Source organism: Oncorhynchus mykiss, chromosome 15, assembly GCF_057628025.1.
Source record: "Oncorhynchus mykiss isolate SJ-2025 chromosome 15, ASM5762802v1, whole genome shotgun sequence".
Lineage (NCBI taxonomy): Eukaryota > Metazoa > Chordata > Actinopteri > Salmoniformes > Salmonidae > Oncorhynchus > Oncorhynchus mykiss.
This window is the reverse complement of record NC_143036.1, coordinates 52,327,627-52,345,924: the sequence shown is the minus strand read 5'-3', so window position 1 is coordinate 52,345,924 and position 18,298 is coordinate 52,327,627. Positions and strand designations below refer to the sequence as shown.

General features: G+C 44.1%; 2 protein-coding genes across 5 annotated transcripts; one reads left to right on the top strand and one right to left on the bottom strand.

Moving 5' to 3' along the window:
- Nucleotides 1–139: 139 nt before the first annotated feature.
- LOC110490215 (KICSTOR subunit 2) lies at nt 140–7,433 on the bottom strand. Of its 2 annotated transcripts, none has more exons than XM_021563482.3 (3): nt 6,904–7,433; nt 3,883–4,171; nt 140–3,205 (listed from the first exon to the last, which is right to left on the bottom strand). In XM_021563482.3, exons 1-3 carry the CDS (start codon nt 7,142–7,144, stop codon nt 2,386–2,388), a joined length of 1,350 nt encoding a protein of 449 aa, XP_021419157.3. In that variant the 5' UTR covers nt 7,145–7,433; the 3' UTR covers nt 140–2,385. The 2 variants fall into 2 exon arrangements, with proteins under 2 accessions (XP_021419157.3, XP_090056425.1); XM_090200299.1 differs by lacking the exon at nt 6,904–7,433 and adding an exon at nt 6,212–6,356.
- Nucleotides 6,529–18,256, top strand: parp12b (poly (ADP-ribose) polymerase family, member 12b). 3 transcript variants are annotated; one of them, XM_090200298.1, is made up of 8 exons: nt 6,529–6,628; nt 9,085–9,220; nt 10,413–10,677; nt 10,777–10,872; nt 12,581–12,707; nt 16,722–16,890; nt 17,236–17,356; nt 17,584–18,256. In XM_090200298.1, exons 3-8 carry the CDS (start codon nt 10,488–10,490, stop codon nt 17,682–17,684), a joined length of 804 nt encoding a protein of 267 aa, XP_090056424.1. In that variant the 5' UTR covers nt 6,529–6,628; nt 9,085–9,220; nt 10,413–10,487; the 3' UTR covers nt 17,685–18,256. The 3 variants fall into 3 exon arrangements, with proteins under 3 accessions (XP_090056424.1, XP_021419155.1, XP_090056423.1); XM_021563480.3 differs by lacking the exon at nt 6,529–6,628 and adding an exon at nt 6,941–8,674; XM_090200297.1 differs by lacking the exons at nt 6,529–6,628; nt 9,085–9,220 and adding an exon at nt 9,902–10,247.
- The last annotated feature ends 42 nt before the right edge of the window (nt 18,257–18,298 follow it).

Genomic DNA, 18,298 nt, shown 5'->3' with positions numbered 1-18,298 from the left:
GAGCCTTCATTATTGCCTTGTTTATCACCTGCTGGGTGTGGGGCCGGGATGGAGATATACTACAGTTGGCCGTCTGAACCCTCAGTCTTAAGAAGCTTCCCGAAAAGTGTGAAATCACCTCTTACACACACACACACACAAAGCTTTTTTTTCTACAGTCATTTTGGAATTAAACAGATAAATAAGTACAACTAAATAGAGGATGACATACCAGGAAAAAAAACTCAACAAATCAAGCACTTCTGTTGACGGTAAACAAACATCAATGTTAACAAAAGTACACAAATTAAGCAAAGGCTTTTTCAGTACATTGCACCATTATATCCCTGACGGGTAGGAAGTTGTCTGGCCTGTGATTGGAATAGAATCAGGTTAAATGTCTCAGTCAGTTCACTGTGAGAAGGCCACACTGCGTCAGTGACGCATCTCTTTTGGTCTGGAACTGATTTGACAAAACAAACTAAAAGATTCCAATCATGATGCTCAACAGAACAAGCAGTTGGACCACGGGTTGAAGCCATTCTCTGAATTAAAACAAGCCAATGTTGAGGTTCTAATTATATTTCAAGTAGTAAAGCAAAAAGGTCCTGGCCGCCCATATTAAGAAGCTAAAACCAATCAGAATGTTGCAACAATGTCACTGGAAGCTTTCCTAATGATTAGACAACTTGTTCATCCTGTCTATGGAACAATGCCTGGTCTCTCTGTTATAACGTTACACGCACACACCCATCTACCCCTTATGGGGTCACAGTCAGTTTATGATGTACAGTGCCTTGCGAAAGTATTCGGCCCCCTTGAACTTTGCGACCTTTTGCCACATTTCAGGCTTCAAACATAAAGATATAAAACTGTATTTTTTTGTGAAGAATCAACAACAAGTGGGACACAATCATGAAGTGGAACGACATTTATTGGATATTTCAAACTTTTTTAACAAATCAAAAACTGAAAAATTGGGCGTGCAAAATTATTCAGCCCCCTTAAGTTAATACTTTGTAGCGCCACCTTTTGCTGCGATTACAGCTGTAAGTCGCTTGGAGTATGTCTCTATCAGTTTTGCACATCGAGAGACTGAATTTTTTCCCCATTCCTCCTTGCAAAACAGCTCGAGCTCAGTGAGGTTGGATGGAGAGCATTTGTGAACAGCAGTTTTCAGTTCTTTCCACAGATTCTCGATTGGATTCAGGTCTGGACTTTGACTTGGCCATTCTAACACCTGGATATGTTTATTTTTGAACCATTCCATTGTAGATTTTGCTTTATGTTTTGGATCATTGTCTTGTTGGAAGACAAATCTCCGTCCCAGTCTCAGGTCTTTTGCAGACTCCATCAGGTTTTCTTCCAGAATGGTCCTGTATTTGGCTCCATCCATCTTCCCATCAATTTTAACCATCTTCCCTGTCCCTGCTGAAGAAAAGCAGGCCCAAACCATGATGCTGCCACCACCATGTTTGACAGTGGGGATGGTGTGTTCAGCTGTGTTGCTTTTACGCCAAACATAACGTTTTGCATTGTTGCCAAAAAGTTCAATTTTGGTTTCATCTGACCAGAGCACCTTCTTCCACATGTTTGGTGTGTCTCCCAGGTGGCTTGTGGCAAACTTTAAACAACACTTTTTATGGATATCTTTAAGAAATGGCTTTCTTCTGCAATATACGACTGATTGTTGTCCTATGGACAGAGTCTCCCACCTCAGCTGTAGATCTCTGCAGTTCATCCAGAGTGATCATGGGCCTCTTGGCTGCATCTCTGATCAGTCTTCTCCTTGTATGAGCTGAAAGTTTAGAGGGACGGCCAGGTCTTGGTAGATTTGCAGTGGTCTGATACTCCTTCCATTTCAATATTATCGCTTGCACAGTGCTCCTTGGGATGTTTAAAGCTTGGGAAATCTTTTTGTATCCAAATCCGGCTTTAAACTTCTTCACAACAGTATCTCGGACCTGCCTGGTGTGTTCCTTGTTCTTCATGATGCTCTCTGCGCTTTTAACGGACCTCTGAGACTATCACAGTGCAGGTGCATGTATACGGAGACTTGATTACACACAGGTGGATTGTATTTATCATCGTTAGTCATTTAGGTCAACATTGGATCATTCAGAGATCCTCACTGAACTTCTGGAGAGAGTTTGCTGCACTGAAAGTAAAGGGGCTGAATAATTTTGCACGCCCAATTTTTCAGTTTTTGATTTGTTAAAAAAGTTCGAAATATCCAATAAATGTCGTTCCACTTCATGATTGTGTCCCACTTGTTGTTGATTCTTCACAAAAAAATACAGTTTTATATATTTATGTTTGAAGCCTGAAATGTGGCAAAAGGTCGCAAAGTTCAAGGGGGCCGAATACTTTCGCAAGGCACTGTATATGACGTAGGGCATCTCTCTCTCAGCCCTTGGAGCCAGGTTTGAGGGTGCTGAATGGTTTGGAGTTCCTCAGTGAGCCAGAGATCTCCTGCAGGAAGGCGGTGATGTGCGAGTCCTTCTCGGACTTCCTACCGTCGAAGATGACCACCAGGGTGAAGTGTGATTCCGGTCGGGTCAGATAGTAAGTGCTCTGGACTTTGTCGTCATAGAAGTGTACCACCTTGTCCGGCGTGTTGAGCTCCGCCTCGAAGTCGCCCATCATCATGATGACGTTGGGCCAGTGCGTGAGCGGCCGCTCACCCCCGGGAAGGGACACCACGGCGGGGAACTGCTCCACCCCCTTGGGCGCCTCGCGGTACGAGTGCGGGTGGTGGTAGCCGTGGCCCTGGAAGCTGTCCAAGCCGCGGTTGTCGAACACCAGCGAGACATTGTTGGCATCGTGTTTGCGGATAAACGAACAGATCTTGCCGTGGTAATCGGGCGCCGTGCGTGCCGTCAGGGCCTTCATGTCTGCGGACACCGTCTGGCGGCTCAGCGCCTCATGGAAGTAGAAGCTGAATTTAGCAAGGAGCGCCCCCTGGAAGCGCTGCAGCCACACGTACAGGTGGGGCGGCTGCACGGCTTTCTGGGACTGGCCTCCGAACAGGTGCTTGCGGGTCTCCCCCTGGCGCTGGAAGAGCTGTCCCCAGGCGGTCAGCTTAGAGCTAGCCCCATGCAGGCTGAGCAGGGCGGGCAGGAAGTGCCACTCTGACACCTGGGCCTGGCAGCGCAGGAGCTGTGTCACCACATCCACCTCTGTCTGGAAGCCCCCCTCCAAGCGGCCCAGGATGGGGTGGTGGAATCTGGGAGGGAGAGGGGAGGAGATGGAGGGGGTCACTGGAGAGCAAGCTATTTCTAATATAAAGGGAGACATGCTGGTGGTGTCAGATGGCAGTCTAAAAACTGATCACACTGCACTACGAATCAATTGTGTTTACTATTCAGTAAAACCAATTATCCTAATGATAAATAGCCTTATTAGTACTAATGCTGATTAATATATTGTAAGAGATGGACTATGGCCGTGGAACAGTATTGGATGTTTCTGGTGTTCTCTGATGCTAAGGATGTGGCGACTGGGTGTGGAGGTGCTGGCCCCGATTAGCAGTTAATATCCTGTGTAGTCTCAATGCTGATTACGTTCCATGGCTGTGTCGACTGCTGTGCAAGAGAGTCACCTTCACCCCTGACTGCACAACCACCCGTGTGTGCCAGATCGTGACTCGCTGCAGTGTGAACTGCACCACAGCCGCACAGTGGGCTTTTCTGTGTTGGGCTTGCTTTGGTTCCGGCTGAGCTAAATTTGATATCTGCTGATTTCAGCAGAAAGCTCCCCACCCCTCCCTCCCCTGTCATGCTCCCCCACCCACCCCTCCCCCTGCATACTCTTGCCATCTCTTTTTTCCTGCAATTTCTCAGCCACACACACTATTACAGCCTGCATGCACAGCTGAGCTGAGACATGACACGCCCCACACACCTGGAGCTGTATTTCTGCACCACTGCCTCGAGGGTGGCGACCAGCTCCTCAGAGTTGATGTTCTTCTGGCTGCCCAGTGCATGCATCTTCTCGTACAGGTCAGCCATCTCCATGCGGGCCTGGGTGAAGTGGCACAGCTGCTCCGACAGGTGAGACAGCAGGTCCTCCAGGTAGGAAGCGGAGCCTGGCTGGGCGTGGCGCCCCATGGTCACCACCTTCCTCAGCGTGTTGAACAGGGAGGTGTAGATGGTGCGGATGGAGTCCTTGCGGCTGAAGAACGACTGGCCGCCTGCAAGAGTATGTTATGATCCTGATTAACATATTGGAGCAACGTAGAGAAAACAGTCCATGTTGGAAATTGTTGTTTGGGGAGCTATAGCCTAACGTAGCTGACGTAAAAAAACACACCAGAGCGGAATTCCAACAACCGTTTTTCAGGGGAAATGGAAGTTAGGTTAAATACTGTATCTGTGAAAACCAGAAACATCCGTTTTCAGCCGACCCCTCAGAGAGTGGGGTAGACACGATGTGCTGTCTTTTTGTTCGGTGGGTTTTATCTGAGGTTGGCATCCAACGTTATGGTGCATTGCCGCCACCTACTGTACTGGAGCGTTTAAACTAATTTCCTGTATCCCCTTCTCCCTCAAACTAGATCTAAGCCTCTCTCTTACCCTCTGATTCTGCCCAGACTGGAGCAATACATGCTCAACTGTCTGTTTCCTCGCAATAATCACACTTTCCTGTTGGATGCTTTCCTATCACATTTAAGGACCTATTCAACCGGCTGTGTCCCACCTTTAATCTTGTAAAAATAGTCTCCCTTCCTGCTGTCCTCCCCTCCCCTGACATTCCTCTGTACTTGAAATAAATGCCTGCCCTTAGTATCTATTCCACTAATCCTGCCATCGCTGCACCATCACTGTCCATATCAGGCTTTTTTTTACCTCTGCTGTGCTCATTGAAACTACAACATCAAACATCCCTACTACTAAGTGCTTGTTTAGCCAGTACATCAACTGCCTCATTCCCCTCCAACCTCACATGGGCTGGGACACAAGTAGATATTATCTGTATAACCATCTGTCTAATCCTGCCATAGGTTTGTAGTACCTCAAAGCAGGTCTTGTCTGCTACGTGAGCTAAATCATTGACTTCCTCCACACACTTCAAGTCCAACGGTATGGCCATCAGCTCCTCCGTATATACAGTCAGATGATCTGTACATACGTTCCCCCCATTCCTGCACTACAAATGCGGACCCGGTGCATCCTGTCCTTGGATCTTTCGAACCATCTGTGTAAATGGCCACAAAATCCTGGCACACAGTATCCAGACATCTCTTAAACAAATCAGATGGATCAACACGCTTCATATCTTTCGATAGTCTCTCCAACACTTCTTGATCAACTACTGGAGCTGGGAGTAGACATGGTGGATTTACAGGAATAGCTAACGTTGGACTAAACTCCCCTCCATACAGTCCCATCTCCCCCTTGCCTGGGTATTACCCACCCAAAGTTCATATTCTGTCCTCGCTCATGTTCCCAGCATGCCTGTAAAATCCCTATTGCAGGATGAGACACCCCATGTCCCTGTAGGTTGACCCAATAATTAATTGCCAGCTGCTGTCTCCTAATCTGCAATGACATATCCCCCATCTCCACCTGTAGTGCAGCCACTGGGGGCATATCCCCCACCTCCACCTGTAGCGCAGTCACTGGGGACGTCCGAAACACCCCACTACATAGAGTCCTTGTCCCTGTATAACATCTAGCCTTTCCAAGGAGGTCCGAGCTGCCGAACCATACTCTACACCGCCATAGTCTATTACAGATCGGATCAATGCAACATACACAGTCCTCAATGAGGAACGCCCAGCCCCCCACTCCTTCCCCGTCAGACAGCGCATCACATTTAGCACCTTCTTACTTTTCCACCACGCTATCAATGTGTTCTGCCCAGGTCAGTCTCGTGTCAAAGTACACCCCAAGGAACCGGAAGGACCCCATCCTCTACAAGTTTTTTTTCATATGACCTCAAACATACCACATCTCCCACCTTCCTCCTGGTAAAGTGAGTTCTCTACAGAGAACTTTAATCATCACATTAATGCCCACCGCTCTACCTTATCAATTGCTTCCTGTACCTTGCTGGCTATGTATGGCACATTTCTTCCCCATCATCTGAAAATAACGACCTCCCAATATCCGGCCATACCTGAGAGTAAACATCATTGACCATAATTGAGAACAGAGGTCTAATCACGCTCCCCTGCTATGTACCATTATCCACCAGGTAGCTGCTTGATAGAGAATTATCCCACCCTCACCTGGATAGACCTTCCAAACAGGAAATCCTTGATCCAGTTGTACGTTTTTCCTCCTACCCCCATAATATCGACGTTATATTAGCTGCTGAATACACACGTCATACAAATGTGGGCTTGCTGTTAGAAACCTACACTTCAACGTTCTATTATGGAACGTGACTTTCTCGCCTGGATAATAACGCCATGGTGATACTAGTCCCACTTGTGATAGGGTGGGTATAATTTTGTGGGACGTTCCAACAGGAATCTGTTCCAAAAACTTCGTAAAGTACAAGGTTGCCAACAAACAACGCATACAAAGTGGCGTCATCAATTCAACTAGTTGACTGAATAGACATCAACTCACCACGTAGCGTATTCTTAATGTTTGTCCATAGGCTACCAGAGTGAGGACAGACATTTCACGGAATAAACGTGGTGAGTGAAAAAATTAAAATAGCCCACTATAGTAGGGAACCTGGTATCTTATTCTGCCGCTATACAACTTCGTATGCGTTGTTTGTTGACAACCTTGTTCTTTACGAAGTTTTTGAAACAGATTCCAAGTTGGAAAGTCCCGAACATTATTCCCACCCTTGTAATAGGTTACAGTAATTGCACTGAGGGGTGTCATTTTGCCTCACGAATGAGTTTTGTAGTGAAACAAAAAAGTCATTTTCTGTTCGTGCGTGTTTACATGGGGTACTTTTTACCCAGCTTTTGTCCCAGGAACGTCATGTTGTGATAGGCCTTCTCCGCTGCGGAAAGGTGTGCGAAGGCGGCGAGGAGAGCGGCCCAAATGGCCCCTGCGCTCTTGCTGCTGTCCTTCTCTTTCTCCACATAGTCCTTCGCCCGGTCGAACGAGAACATTCCGAGCTGCGTGAAGAAACTCTCCAGAATCGCCCGCTCACGTGGCACCGGCCGCAGTTCGTCCTCACTCGGAGCCTCCGTCATGCTTTTAGGGGAGCTAATACAGCAAGTTAGCTAGCTATTCGATTCATAAGTCATTGCCGTACTAAACTGGTCGCGTACTAGCTAGATGCTACTGCTATCATGCTAGCTAGCCATCCATTTTTTAGCAACACCACTCTCGGCCCAATCTGTCAGAAAGTAGTGTTCATTTAATACTGGCATAGAACAAACAATGTTGCGTTAAATATAAATGTGTCTACAAATGTAACTAGCTTTCCGTAGACGCCATCTTGGTTTCATATCACAATACTACAGCAAATCAGAAGTGACTGGCGGGACCGTGGGAAGAGTTGCAATCTGAACCTGTAGCGCCCTCTTCTGGCTTGGAGTGGTTCGAAACTACAAGTAGATACAGAAACACACGAATGGAAATATGAAAATAAATAGTTTCATTCCATAATTTTCGTTGGATAGAGCCATGTTAATATTTAAGTACTTACCAAGCTGTAGGGAGTGTCATGTCATCCCTATGCCATATTAACGAAACACCACCATTTATTTTCTCGTTAATAGCTGCGTTCTGTTTTGTATGATGTAAGAATGTTCTTTTTTTTTTTTTTACACCTGGATTTATCGTACAAAACATGCAAACAGACACTCAACGTAACACAATTTGGCTGTTAAAGTATCCTTGAACACCCTAGCAGCATTTGACATGAACTATTATTGACTGATTTCAATAGTCTAGAAAAAAAATGTAATCTGCTAAAACCTTACACAGCACATTTTTTTTGCCACACATGCAAGAAGAAGGTAAGGGTTATTGTTTAAGGTTAGGGTAGGGACGTCCCAAGGGTACTGGATGGCACGGACCACTTTTTCATCTCACGCTGTTAATCAGTCACAGATGGATGAAGTAATCAGTGACCACAGACCCAGAGAGAGAGGGGAAAATTACACCACAACGACCAATAATGTTTATCAATAGTATAATATAGAGGCTAAAACTGATTGTGTGCCATATTGGTAACATATTATTTGAAAATAGAATGCTTGATATTTAGAATCGGAACACTTTCCACTTTTATCCACAACGGGGCGACAATCGCCATTGCATTTCTGTGATGCTCTGAATTGAACTCGATCGCCCCTGCGTGGAGAAAAGTAGAACTACTAGCACTGACAATCTGTTGCTGGTTTGCTGCTTCCGCCTTCTCATCCGCAAATGAGAGAGGCACCAACAATGTCCAGCTACTCCAGAGTAATTCATCATGCCACCAGTATATTATGCAGCAACAAGGGTTCCCTGGCCCTCCAGCAATTGCACAGGAAAGTATTCCAGCGTGTTGAAATAACCGAGGACGACTTTTGGTACATCGTGAAGAAGTGTTCTCGGTTTGTTGCGGTGCGGAACCGAGAGAGGACGGACGAATGGGGGACTGACTGTGTGATTGTCGCCAAAACGTCGCTGCGACTGTGTAAAAATTACACAAAACAAGATTGCAGAGATTGCCAGGAGCTTCACCTTTGCAAATATTTTGTTTATGGAAACTGTAGATTTGGGAAAGGCAGGTAAGCGAAACCTCGACCGTGGTGAGTAGTTTTTGCTAGGTTGAAGAGGGGAGTGGCTAGCTAGCAGCAGCGTAGCATATATGAGAGCCATCACGCCCCCTTTTATTCTGTATTGATCAATCTGGACAAATAACACCTGCATCCTCTAGTCTAGTCCACTAATGTATGAAAACTTGTGTTAGCACATTTATTAATATCATCAGGTATATTATAAATACAACATATTGCCATATGATGCAGAATTGCCTATTTGCTTAGATTCCTTGATTTGGAACAAGGCATATCATGATCATGAGTTTTCAGTAGCCTACACAAAAACAAAATGATGCTTGATGTCTTTATGGTACACTCCTGTCTGTTTACCTACTCTACTCCAGTCTGTGTGTGTGTGTGCTGTTCTCTCTCTGTAGGAAGCAGTGTAAGTTCTCCCATGACGTGCGTTCAGAGCATAACTACACGCTCCTGAGGGAGTGCACTCTGCATGAGCTGCACGAGGATGACCTGTTCCTGTTACTGCTGCAGAATGATCCCACCCTGCTGCCTGAGGTAACACATACACACATACACCAACAGATTGCAACCCAAATAAATGCTTCACAGAAACACACACACACACAAAATACAGCACAGGCCGCTCCTCTACAGACTAGAGCCCCACTACACACTAGAGCCCCACTACACACCTGGATGGAGCCTTACCAGGGCCTGGCGGTCTCCATTAAGAAATGAGCCCAGTTCCAATCCCTAGCACCTCTCCCTAAGCCCTTGTAGACTTTTTCATATACCCTTTCTCCCTTAGATGAATACAGTAGAAATGCAATGCTGTGTCTCATGCTCTCTTTGTGTGTGAATTTGTCTGTCTTGCTCCATGAAGTCTTGCTCCTTTAAGTAAAATGTGGGACGTTTCTGCATTACAGGTTTCTGCCCTCAGGGAGTGTAGCAGTGTTCTGAGTGCTCTTTGTGTACGAGCTCATGGGTAGAAGGCGTAGATCTATTTTTCTCTCTCACTCTTTTTATCTCTCTCTCATTCTATCTCCCCAAAGAGGGAAGGACAGGAGTAGCTTACATCCTGGCATTCCAGAGAAGGGAATTCTGGACAAGTCTATAGGCAGGTTCAGTGCCAGTGAGAAGTGAATCCTGCACACTGATTGGACGATACCGCTCCGAACTAGATGCACCCGTAATCTGATTGGACAACTATACGGAGACAAACAAGTTTCTCAAAAAGAAAAAGGAAAAAAACGCGTGTTTTCCGAGAGTAATGTTGGCTCATCCAGTCTAAACAAATATCACAAGTAAATCGATGAAAAGGTTGAAAAGACAAAAGAAAAGAACACTACGAATACCATCACGTCCAGCCTAAAGCCCAGTGTGGGTGAAGAGTGATCTGAGATGAAGACAAGCCACCTTGAACCTGTGGGACTTCTTGTGTGTTAAAAAAAAAAAAAAAAAAAAAAAAAAAGCAAACAAAGAATATTATATTTTTTTAAAGAAAAAAAAAAAAAAATGGAAATATAAAAACTTACGCTGTTGATGTGGGTTTGTCCCCAGGAAGTATTCGTTACCCAGAGAGGTAAAGTAGAACTTCTTGGTGTGTGAGGTTAGATCATTTTTTGGCCGGTGACCATGTAAGCCTTCTAAAGGCAACTGCTTGACCCAGCCCCTCTGGTTGGCTATGTGTGACTGCATTTCCATGATGATTGTCTCTGACGTTGTTGCCGTGTGTTCCTGACGTCAGGTGTGCTCTCACTACAACAAGGGCTCCGGGCCCCACGGCGCATGTACCTTCAGGGACAGCTGCACCAAGGTGCACATGTGCATGCACTTTGTGCATGACGACTGCATGTTCGGGCCCAAGTGCAAGAGGCAGCATGTCATCGACCAGCATGGCCGCCGCATGCTGGAGGAGAGGGGCCTTAGCGGTGACATCATCAACGACCTTCCCTTCGTCTACCAGAACCTCCACCGCCTCAACACACCCACTACACCCTACACTGCTAAAGGTACGTAAATCCCTCACCTGGAGTGTGTGTGTGTGTGTGTGTTCTTTTGGCTTGATCTGCAGTATATGTGCATAATCCCTCTGTATATGTGTGTTTCAGAGCGTGTAGGTGAGCTGGTCTCCAGTCCTGTGGTCAAGAAAGAGGACAGGAAGGAGATTTGTCTGCATTTCATACGCAAGAACTGTAGATTCCAGGGTGAGCTCTCTTCTCCTCGATGTGAAATATTTATTTATTTTTGCCTGTTCAAATTGTATTTGTCACATGCGCCGAATACAACAGGCTACCCCCACTCTCCCCAGGCTATGAAACTATGAAAAAGTGTTAAAGGAATCAAAATCTATTTTTATATTTGAGATTCTTCAAAGTAGCCACCCTTTGTCTTGATGACAGTTTTGCACAGTCTTGGCATTCTCTCAACCAGCTTCATGAGGTAGTCACCTGGAATGCATTTCAATTAACAGGTGTGCCTTGTTAATTTGTGGAATTTATTTTCTTCTTAATGTGTTTGAGCCAATCAGATGTGTTGTGATAAGGTAGGGGTGGTATATAGAAGATAGCCCTATTTTGTAAAAGACCAAGTCCTTATTATGTCAAGAACAGCTCAAAAATGCAAAGAGAAACAGAAAATGCCATGAAGCGCTATGATGAAACTGGCTCTCATGAGGACTGCCACAGGAAAGGAATACCCAGAGTTAACTCTGCTGCAGAGGATAAGTTCAGTATAGTTAACTGCACTGCAGATTGCAGCCTAAATAAATGCTTCACTGAGTTCAAGTAACAGTCATAACTCAACATCAACTGTTCAGAGGAGACTGCGTGAATCTGGACGTCATGGTCAAATTGCTACAAAGAAACCACTACTAAAGGACACTAAGAAGAGACATGAAACGTGAGCAATGGACATTAGACTGGTGGAAATCTGTCCTTTGGTCTGATGAGTCCAAATTTGAGATTTTTTAGTTCCAGCTGCCTTGTCTTTGTGAGACAGAGAGTAGGTGAACGGATTATCTCCACATGTGTGGTTCCCACTGTGAAGCATAGAGCAGGTGGTGTGATGGTATAGGGGGGCTTTGCTGGTGACACTGTTGGTGAATTATTTACACACTTAACCAGCATGGCTACCACATCGTTCTGCAGTGATACGCTATCCCATCTGGTTCGCGATTAGGGGGACTATCATTTGTTTTTCAACAGGACAATGACTCAATAACACATCCAGGCTGTGTAAGGGCTATTTGACCAAGAAGGAGAGTGATGAAGTGCTGCATCAGATGACCTGGCCTCCACAATCACCCAACCTCAACCCAATTAAGATGGTTTGGGATGAGTTGGACCGTAGAGTGAAGGAAAAGCAGCCAACAAGTGCTCAGCATATGTGGGAACTCCTTCAAGACTGTTGGAAAAGCATTCCTCATGAAGCTGGTTGAGAGAATGCCAAGAGTGTGCAAAGGGTGGCTACTTTGAACAATCTAACATTTATTTTGATTTGTTTAACACTTGGCTACTACATGATTCCATATGTGTTATTTCCTAGTTTTGATGTCTTCATTATTATTCTACAATGTAGAAAATAGTTAAAAAAAATAAAGAAGAAACCTTGAATGAGTAGGTGTGTCCAAACTTTTGACTTGTACTGTAGGTAGGGATAAAGTGATTGCATAGATAATAAACAGCGAGTAGCAGCAGTGTAAAAACAAAGGGAGGAGGGGGGGGGGGTTCAATGTAAAGAGTCTGGGTGGCCGTTTGATTAATTGTTCACAGTCTTATAGCTTCGGTGTAGAAGCTGTTAAGGAGCCTTTTGGACCTAGACTCGGCGCTCCCCTTTTGGTATATTTTCTATGCTTTTGGTATGTTTGGTTGTGGTTCTTTCATGCTTGTTTGTGTAATGTGTTTGTGTGCCCAGACCAGTGTATCCGTGTGCATTTTAACTTGCCCTATAAGTGGGAGGTGTTTGATGGGAACGGCTGGATACGCCTGCATCACACTGAGGACATCGAGAGAGCCTTCTGTGACCCCCGGAACACACACAGGTCAGGGTTCACCACTGCCCACTAAAGTTGAAAGTGGACTCTTTCGCACCTTTCAAACCAAGACATTTTCCCTCCAACTTTAGCATCCTGCTAACTTTTATTTCCGCGAACCAACCTAGTCATGATTGCGGTAAAATTCTGCCTACGGCCTAGTATGAAATGTCGCCGTAATGCACTATGCTCTTAAAGGAAAATTCCACCTGTATTTTTGTATTTTGAAAGTTCTATATCTTAACTTGATTGCTGACATGCAAAATAATTTGGGATTACATCAACAATGGACTAATGAAACAAATACCAAAAGATAGTTTTTGGGAGTTTTTCTTTAAGCTCTTGATGGTAGCTCGGCAGCGCACTCACTACTCTCCTCCTAGCTGTTCCAAACTTTGCGAGGCATGTCACTTCACCCATCTCTTCACCATGCCCAGCACATTAACTGTTTTCTTAACCACACCTGGAAATATTCATAAATATTTACTTTGGGAATAAATGTCACTGAATGATGCACATATTGGAGTAAAGTAGGCTATCTCAATTGAAGGCATCAAATGGTGGCTTACTGAAACTCCGGAAGTCATCATTGTTATAATACATTTGAATTGTAGCCTTACCTGTGTGTGATCAACTATTTTAGCACCGTTTTGCGCGGCTTGGAGACAAGCGTGGGGCCTCTTGATAATTAAATCAATGTCCGAGTGTTATTTTCACTGAATCTCCATTTGGATGTTTGTTAGGCTACAATTAGGCTGTGGAAATGTTAGCGAAGTTGAGGTGAGTGCTGCTCATGATCGTCTTGTCTAGTTGGCTCATGTATTGACACTGTTCAGAACATTTTGCCAGTATGTTATGTGGATTATTTTGCTCTTCAACTTGCAGTCGTTTAGTAGCCTAGTCCTATCTGACCAAAAGATTGGGACTTGTCCTAATCAATGGGATTTTCTTTCACTGAATCTCCGTCTGTAGGATGTATTTGGTTAATTCTCTGTCTGGGAAAATAAGTAGAGGTGGTATAGCTCATCTATTTGTTCGCTCACCTATCACTGATAGAAACATTTAACATGCAATAATGTAGCCTTAATCAAATATAGGCTGCACTCCAAAAGCCTGCAGAAGTTGTGAAATATGAACACGAGACATGCTTTTTAAAATATAGATTGCTACTTTTTTCAGTCGGTTTCATGATAAAGATTCTCTCAATCTAAGACCCTAAGCCTGCTCCCTAACAAAACGGAGTGAGGGTAGGAAAGTGATGAAACGTGGATTTAAAAAAAAAGAATAAATTAAAAAGCATGGGCTTACCTTGGGCTCGGTTTCAAAATAAAACGTTTTATATGACAGCAGTTCCACACTTTTTATACGTTCGTCCCCTACTATAAAATACACTGAACAAAAATGTGACCGACGACCTCGATTCGGTCTTATGTAGCAAAATTTAAAATGCCGTTTTTTTTTTTACATTGGATAAAAGTAGAGACTCGGAGCCACAAAATTGTAAATCGTACGTACACTGCAGTGGAGGAACAATGGGGAAATTACTTCTGTTTCGAAAGTTGATAAACTTGTTACCTCACTTTTGAGAAAATGTCCCTTGAATGTTTTGGTACACCTTTTTCTTTGTCTATTGTTCACACCTTCTTAAGCCATAGCCCCTCCCATCTCTTTTTAATGATTCACATGTGAGGCCACGTGCTGAACAGGGTGAGTAAGCAGTGAGGTAAACAACCAAAGATGAAGACTAAAAGTGCTGAAAGTAGTGGCCTACAATAAAGGAAAAACTCCAGGTGAAATACACTTTATTTAGTCCTTGGCCTATATCCTAATCTGACTGGTGCAGGTCATGTTGTTATTCACATTACCGTCTCTGGCAAACACACACTATATCAAATACAAGCAAAGTGTATTTGTCACATGCACAGGATATAGAAGGTGTAAACGGTACGGTGAAATGGTTATCAAAAATAATGTATAAATATTTTATAATTATTAGATGATGCTTACCCAGAACAGACACACTTGTCTAAATTGATGGGTCATGTGAAACAAATGCTATAACCACCTGCCAGCCACATCTGCCTAATTGGATTGGTCACTATTGTCTAGACATGTTCATGAAATACAATATATAGATGGTCGTAATCACTCCCAGACACACCTGGCTAATCTGCTGGGTCATGTAATCTGGCAAAGTGGAGTCTTTTTGTTTAGACATGTAGCAACAAATGAACCATAATCCCAACCCATACCGCTAGCATTACAAACGGATTGTCATAGCTAGCCACCATGCATGAAATGCTGTAGTAAGAGCCTGCAGGTAGCTAAAGCTTACCAACTAGGTTCAATGTTAGCTAGCTAACATTAGGCTACAACTAGCAATGCAAATGGTTTTCTGAGATACGAGTAATATTACTACACAGATCATACTTGTAACATTAGCTAGCGAGCCAGCACGCTACTGTTCCCTAGCTAGCTAACAGTACGCTTTAACTTACAATGAAAGCGACTTTCTGACTAAATTTGAAATGTACAGTATAATATCTAAAAATGAAGCTAGATTCTTACCCGTATACATGGATGAGCGCTTCACGGCAGACTGGAACCCCTTTTTACTCCATTACAACTTGTTTGGCCCCCGTTGTGTCAAGTCACTCCAGTTCACACTGACCGTGTGCAGAAAGTCGTCCGTCACAACTTTTCCCTCTGATCTTTGTCGATAGTGCCTGCTAAATTGGTTAACTTGTATGCTCTCGTTGACTGGCCCTCGCTTCATATTCGTCACCAAACCCACTGGCTCCAGGTCATCTATAAGTATTTGCCAGATAAATCCCCACCTTTCTCAGCTCACTGGTCACCATAGCAGTACCCACCCGAAGCACGCGCTCCAGGGTGGGTACTGGTCACTGGTCACTCCCAAAGCCAATTCCTTCTTTGTCCGCCTTTCCTTCCAGTTCTCTGCTGCCAATGACTGGAACGAATTGCAAAAAACACTGAAGCTGGAGACTCATATCTCCCGCACTAACTTTAAGTACCAGCTGTCAGAGCAGCTCACAGATCACTGCACCTGTACATAGCCCATCTGTAAATAGCCCATCCAACTACTTCATCCTGGTTTTTTGTTTTTTTGCTCCTTTGCACCCCAGTATCTCTACTTGCACATTCATCTTTTGCACATCTATCACTCCAGTGTTTAATTGCTAAATTGTAATTAATTTGCCACTATGGCCTATTTATTGCCTACCTCCCTTATCTTACCTCATTTGCACACACTGTATATAGACGTTTTCTCTATTGTGTTATTGATTGTATGTTTTTTTGTGTAACTCTGTGTTGTTTGTGTCGCACTGCTTTGCTTTATCTTGGCCAGTCGCAGTTGTAAATGAGAACTTGTTCTCAACTAGCCGACCTGGTTAAATAAAGGTAAAATAAAATACATTCAGGGCACTGTTTCCGAGAGCAGTAGCAACACTTTTGCAGTTCTCCATTGATAACGTTATATCTTTCAAAAAAGCTGCAGTAACAAGGATCATTTACACATACTGAGCAGCTCACGTTATAGACATATAAGCATGCGGAATCGAAAACTGTGATTATTTTTTAAATTATTGAACCGAAACCGAACTTACCTCAAAAAGCACTAATCGCTTACCACTAGTAGTATCCTAAACCTATCGATGTTCCATTTAGCTGGGTGAATGGAATATGAATGACAGTCATCCAATATGGTGTAATAGAAATAAAGCCCTGCTCATGAAGTAAAAAACGTCCTCCCTCGTCTTAAACGGCATCGACCACCACTGACGTCCCCCCATATCGGCCCACATGCACTCTCTCTCCTTAACTTGCCGGCATGTGCACGCGAGATATAAAAGGCTTATCCAAGTAAGAATGTGGTAGAAATAGAACGGTATGAACTGGGTTCTAATAAACATTAGCAGATTTTTTTTACAGGCAACATACCGTAAGTCTGACTGTAAAATTAAAACAATCCATGAATGTCTCTCTCTCTCTCTCTCTCAGTCCGGGCTCTCGGCCAGTAGACTTCCTAACGATGACACAGGAGTCAGACCCAGTGCGGCGCCTGTCCACCGTTTCCTCGGTAACAAAGCCGGCTCACTACATCCTGACCACTGAGTGGCTGTGGTACTACAAGGGCGACCACGAGAACTGGATTGAGTTTGGAAGACCCGTGAGTCTGGAGGGAGAAGGGGAGGCATTGAGTTCTGTGGTGGTTGTTTTGTGGTTGAGATATGGTTGTGAGGATTCAGTGATGTTAAGTTGTATTGGTGCTGTTATGGTTTAAGAGCATTCATTATTGATAAGGGCCACGATTCAATGCAAGGCGCTCTATAGAGCAGAACATTACTCTCGTTTTAATTTAGCATGGGCCGACATGCACAGCGTTTACCATGAATGCTATCTCCACGAATGTCGGGGAAATTACCATTAAAGGGCGCATTGTCAGCAGTCCAATGTGCTGCTCTATAAAACGCCTCGGATTGAATCCTAAAATATGTGCTGGTGTTGCGGTCAGGACGATAAACAGCGTACGACATCCCTCTCGTCCCGGGAGCTGGAAGAAGCGTACCTGGCAGACAGATCTGCTGAGGTCACCATTATGAAAGGTCACCGCAACTACTACCTCAGTTTTCAAGGTAAAGCCCTTGTTACACCCCCAACATGTGCCTGCACTGAAATAGCTGTGTAAGAAATGAACCTGATCAATATGTTTATATTAAAAACATACAGTGACCAGGACGAGGAGTCATTCATCTTTGACCTCTCCCTTCTTTTTATTGTACCCTTCCTTTCTCTACCCTACCCTCATTTCCTCTGCCCCTCTCCTCATCAACTTGTCCTCCACTTTCAAACCTTCCTGCAGACATGTACCAGCGGAACCCCAAACACAACACCAAGAGGAGGGTGCGTCGCCGACCACGCTTCATCTCCATCATGGAAGTGGAGAACAAGACTGCACCGTAGAGAGAGAGAGAAGGGAGAGAGAGAAAATGAATGGGAGGAATACATGGGCAGATCTGTAGCTCTCTGAATGAATGGAGTACCTTTACTCTGGATCTGGTGAGTGGGGATAAATTGGACTGGCTGACAGTCACCCCAATACAACACAGTATGTAAATCACTCAATACCACAGGGATGACTACCAGGTACAACCAGGAAGAGCCAGCAACAGGAAATCTGTGTGTTGATCATTTCAAATAATGTTAGTGATATAATATGCATTTTGTTTGAAATCATTTTTGGGGGGGTTCATTGGGAAAACCTGGTGCATTCAACTGAAGTCTGTTTTTACGTTTCCTGTAAGCAAGTAATCAATATCTAGGTACAACTCATATTTTATGTACAAACTGTCTGACTGTAGACAAATGAGGAAGTAATTTTTTTTGTGTGTGTATATTTTAACATTTAGAATATCTATCAAGTTATGAGTTAATTGCGGTCTGTAGTATATAACTCTTTCCTAGCATGCATCTCTATATTTGTGTGAAGATGTGATAATAAACTATAGGCTGGTCTGCCATGTTTATTTGTGGAATAGTTTTGTCTATTTTATGTTATTAAAGACCATACTCAAACT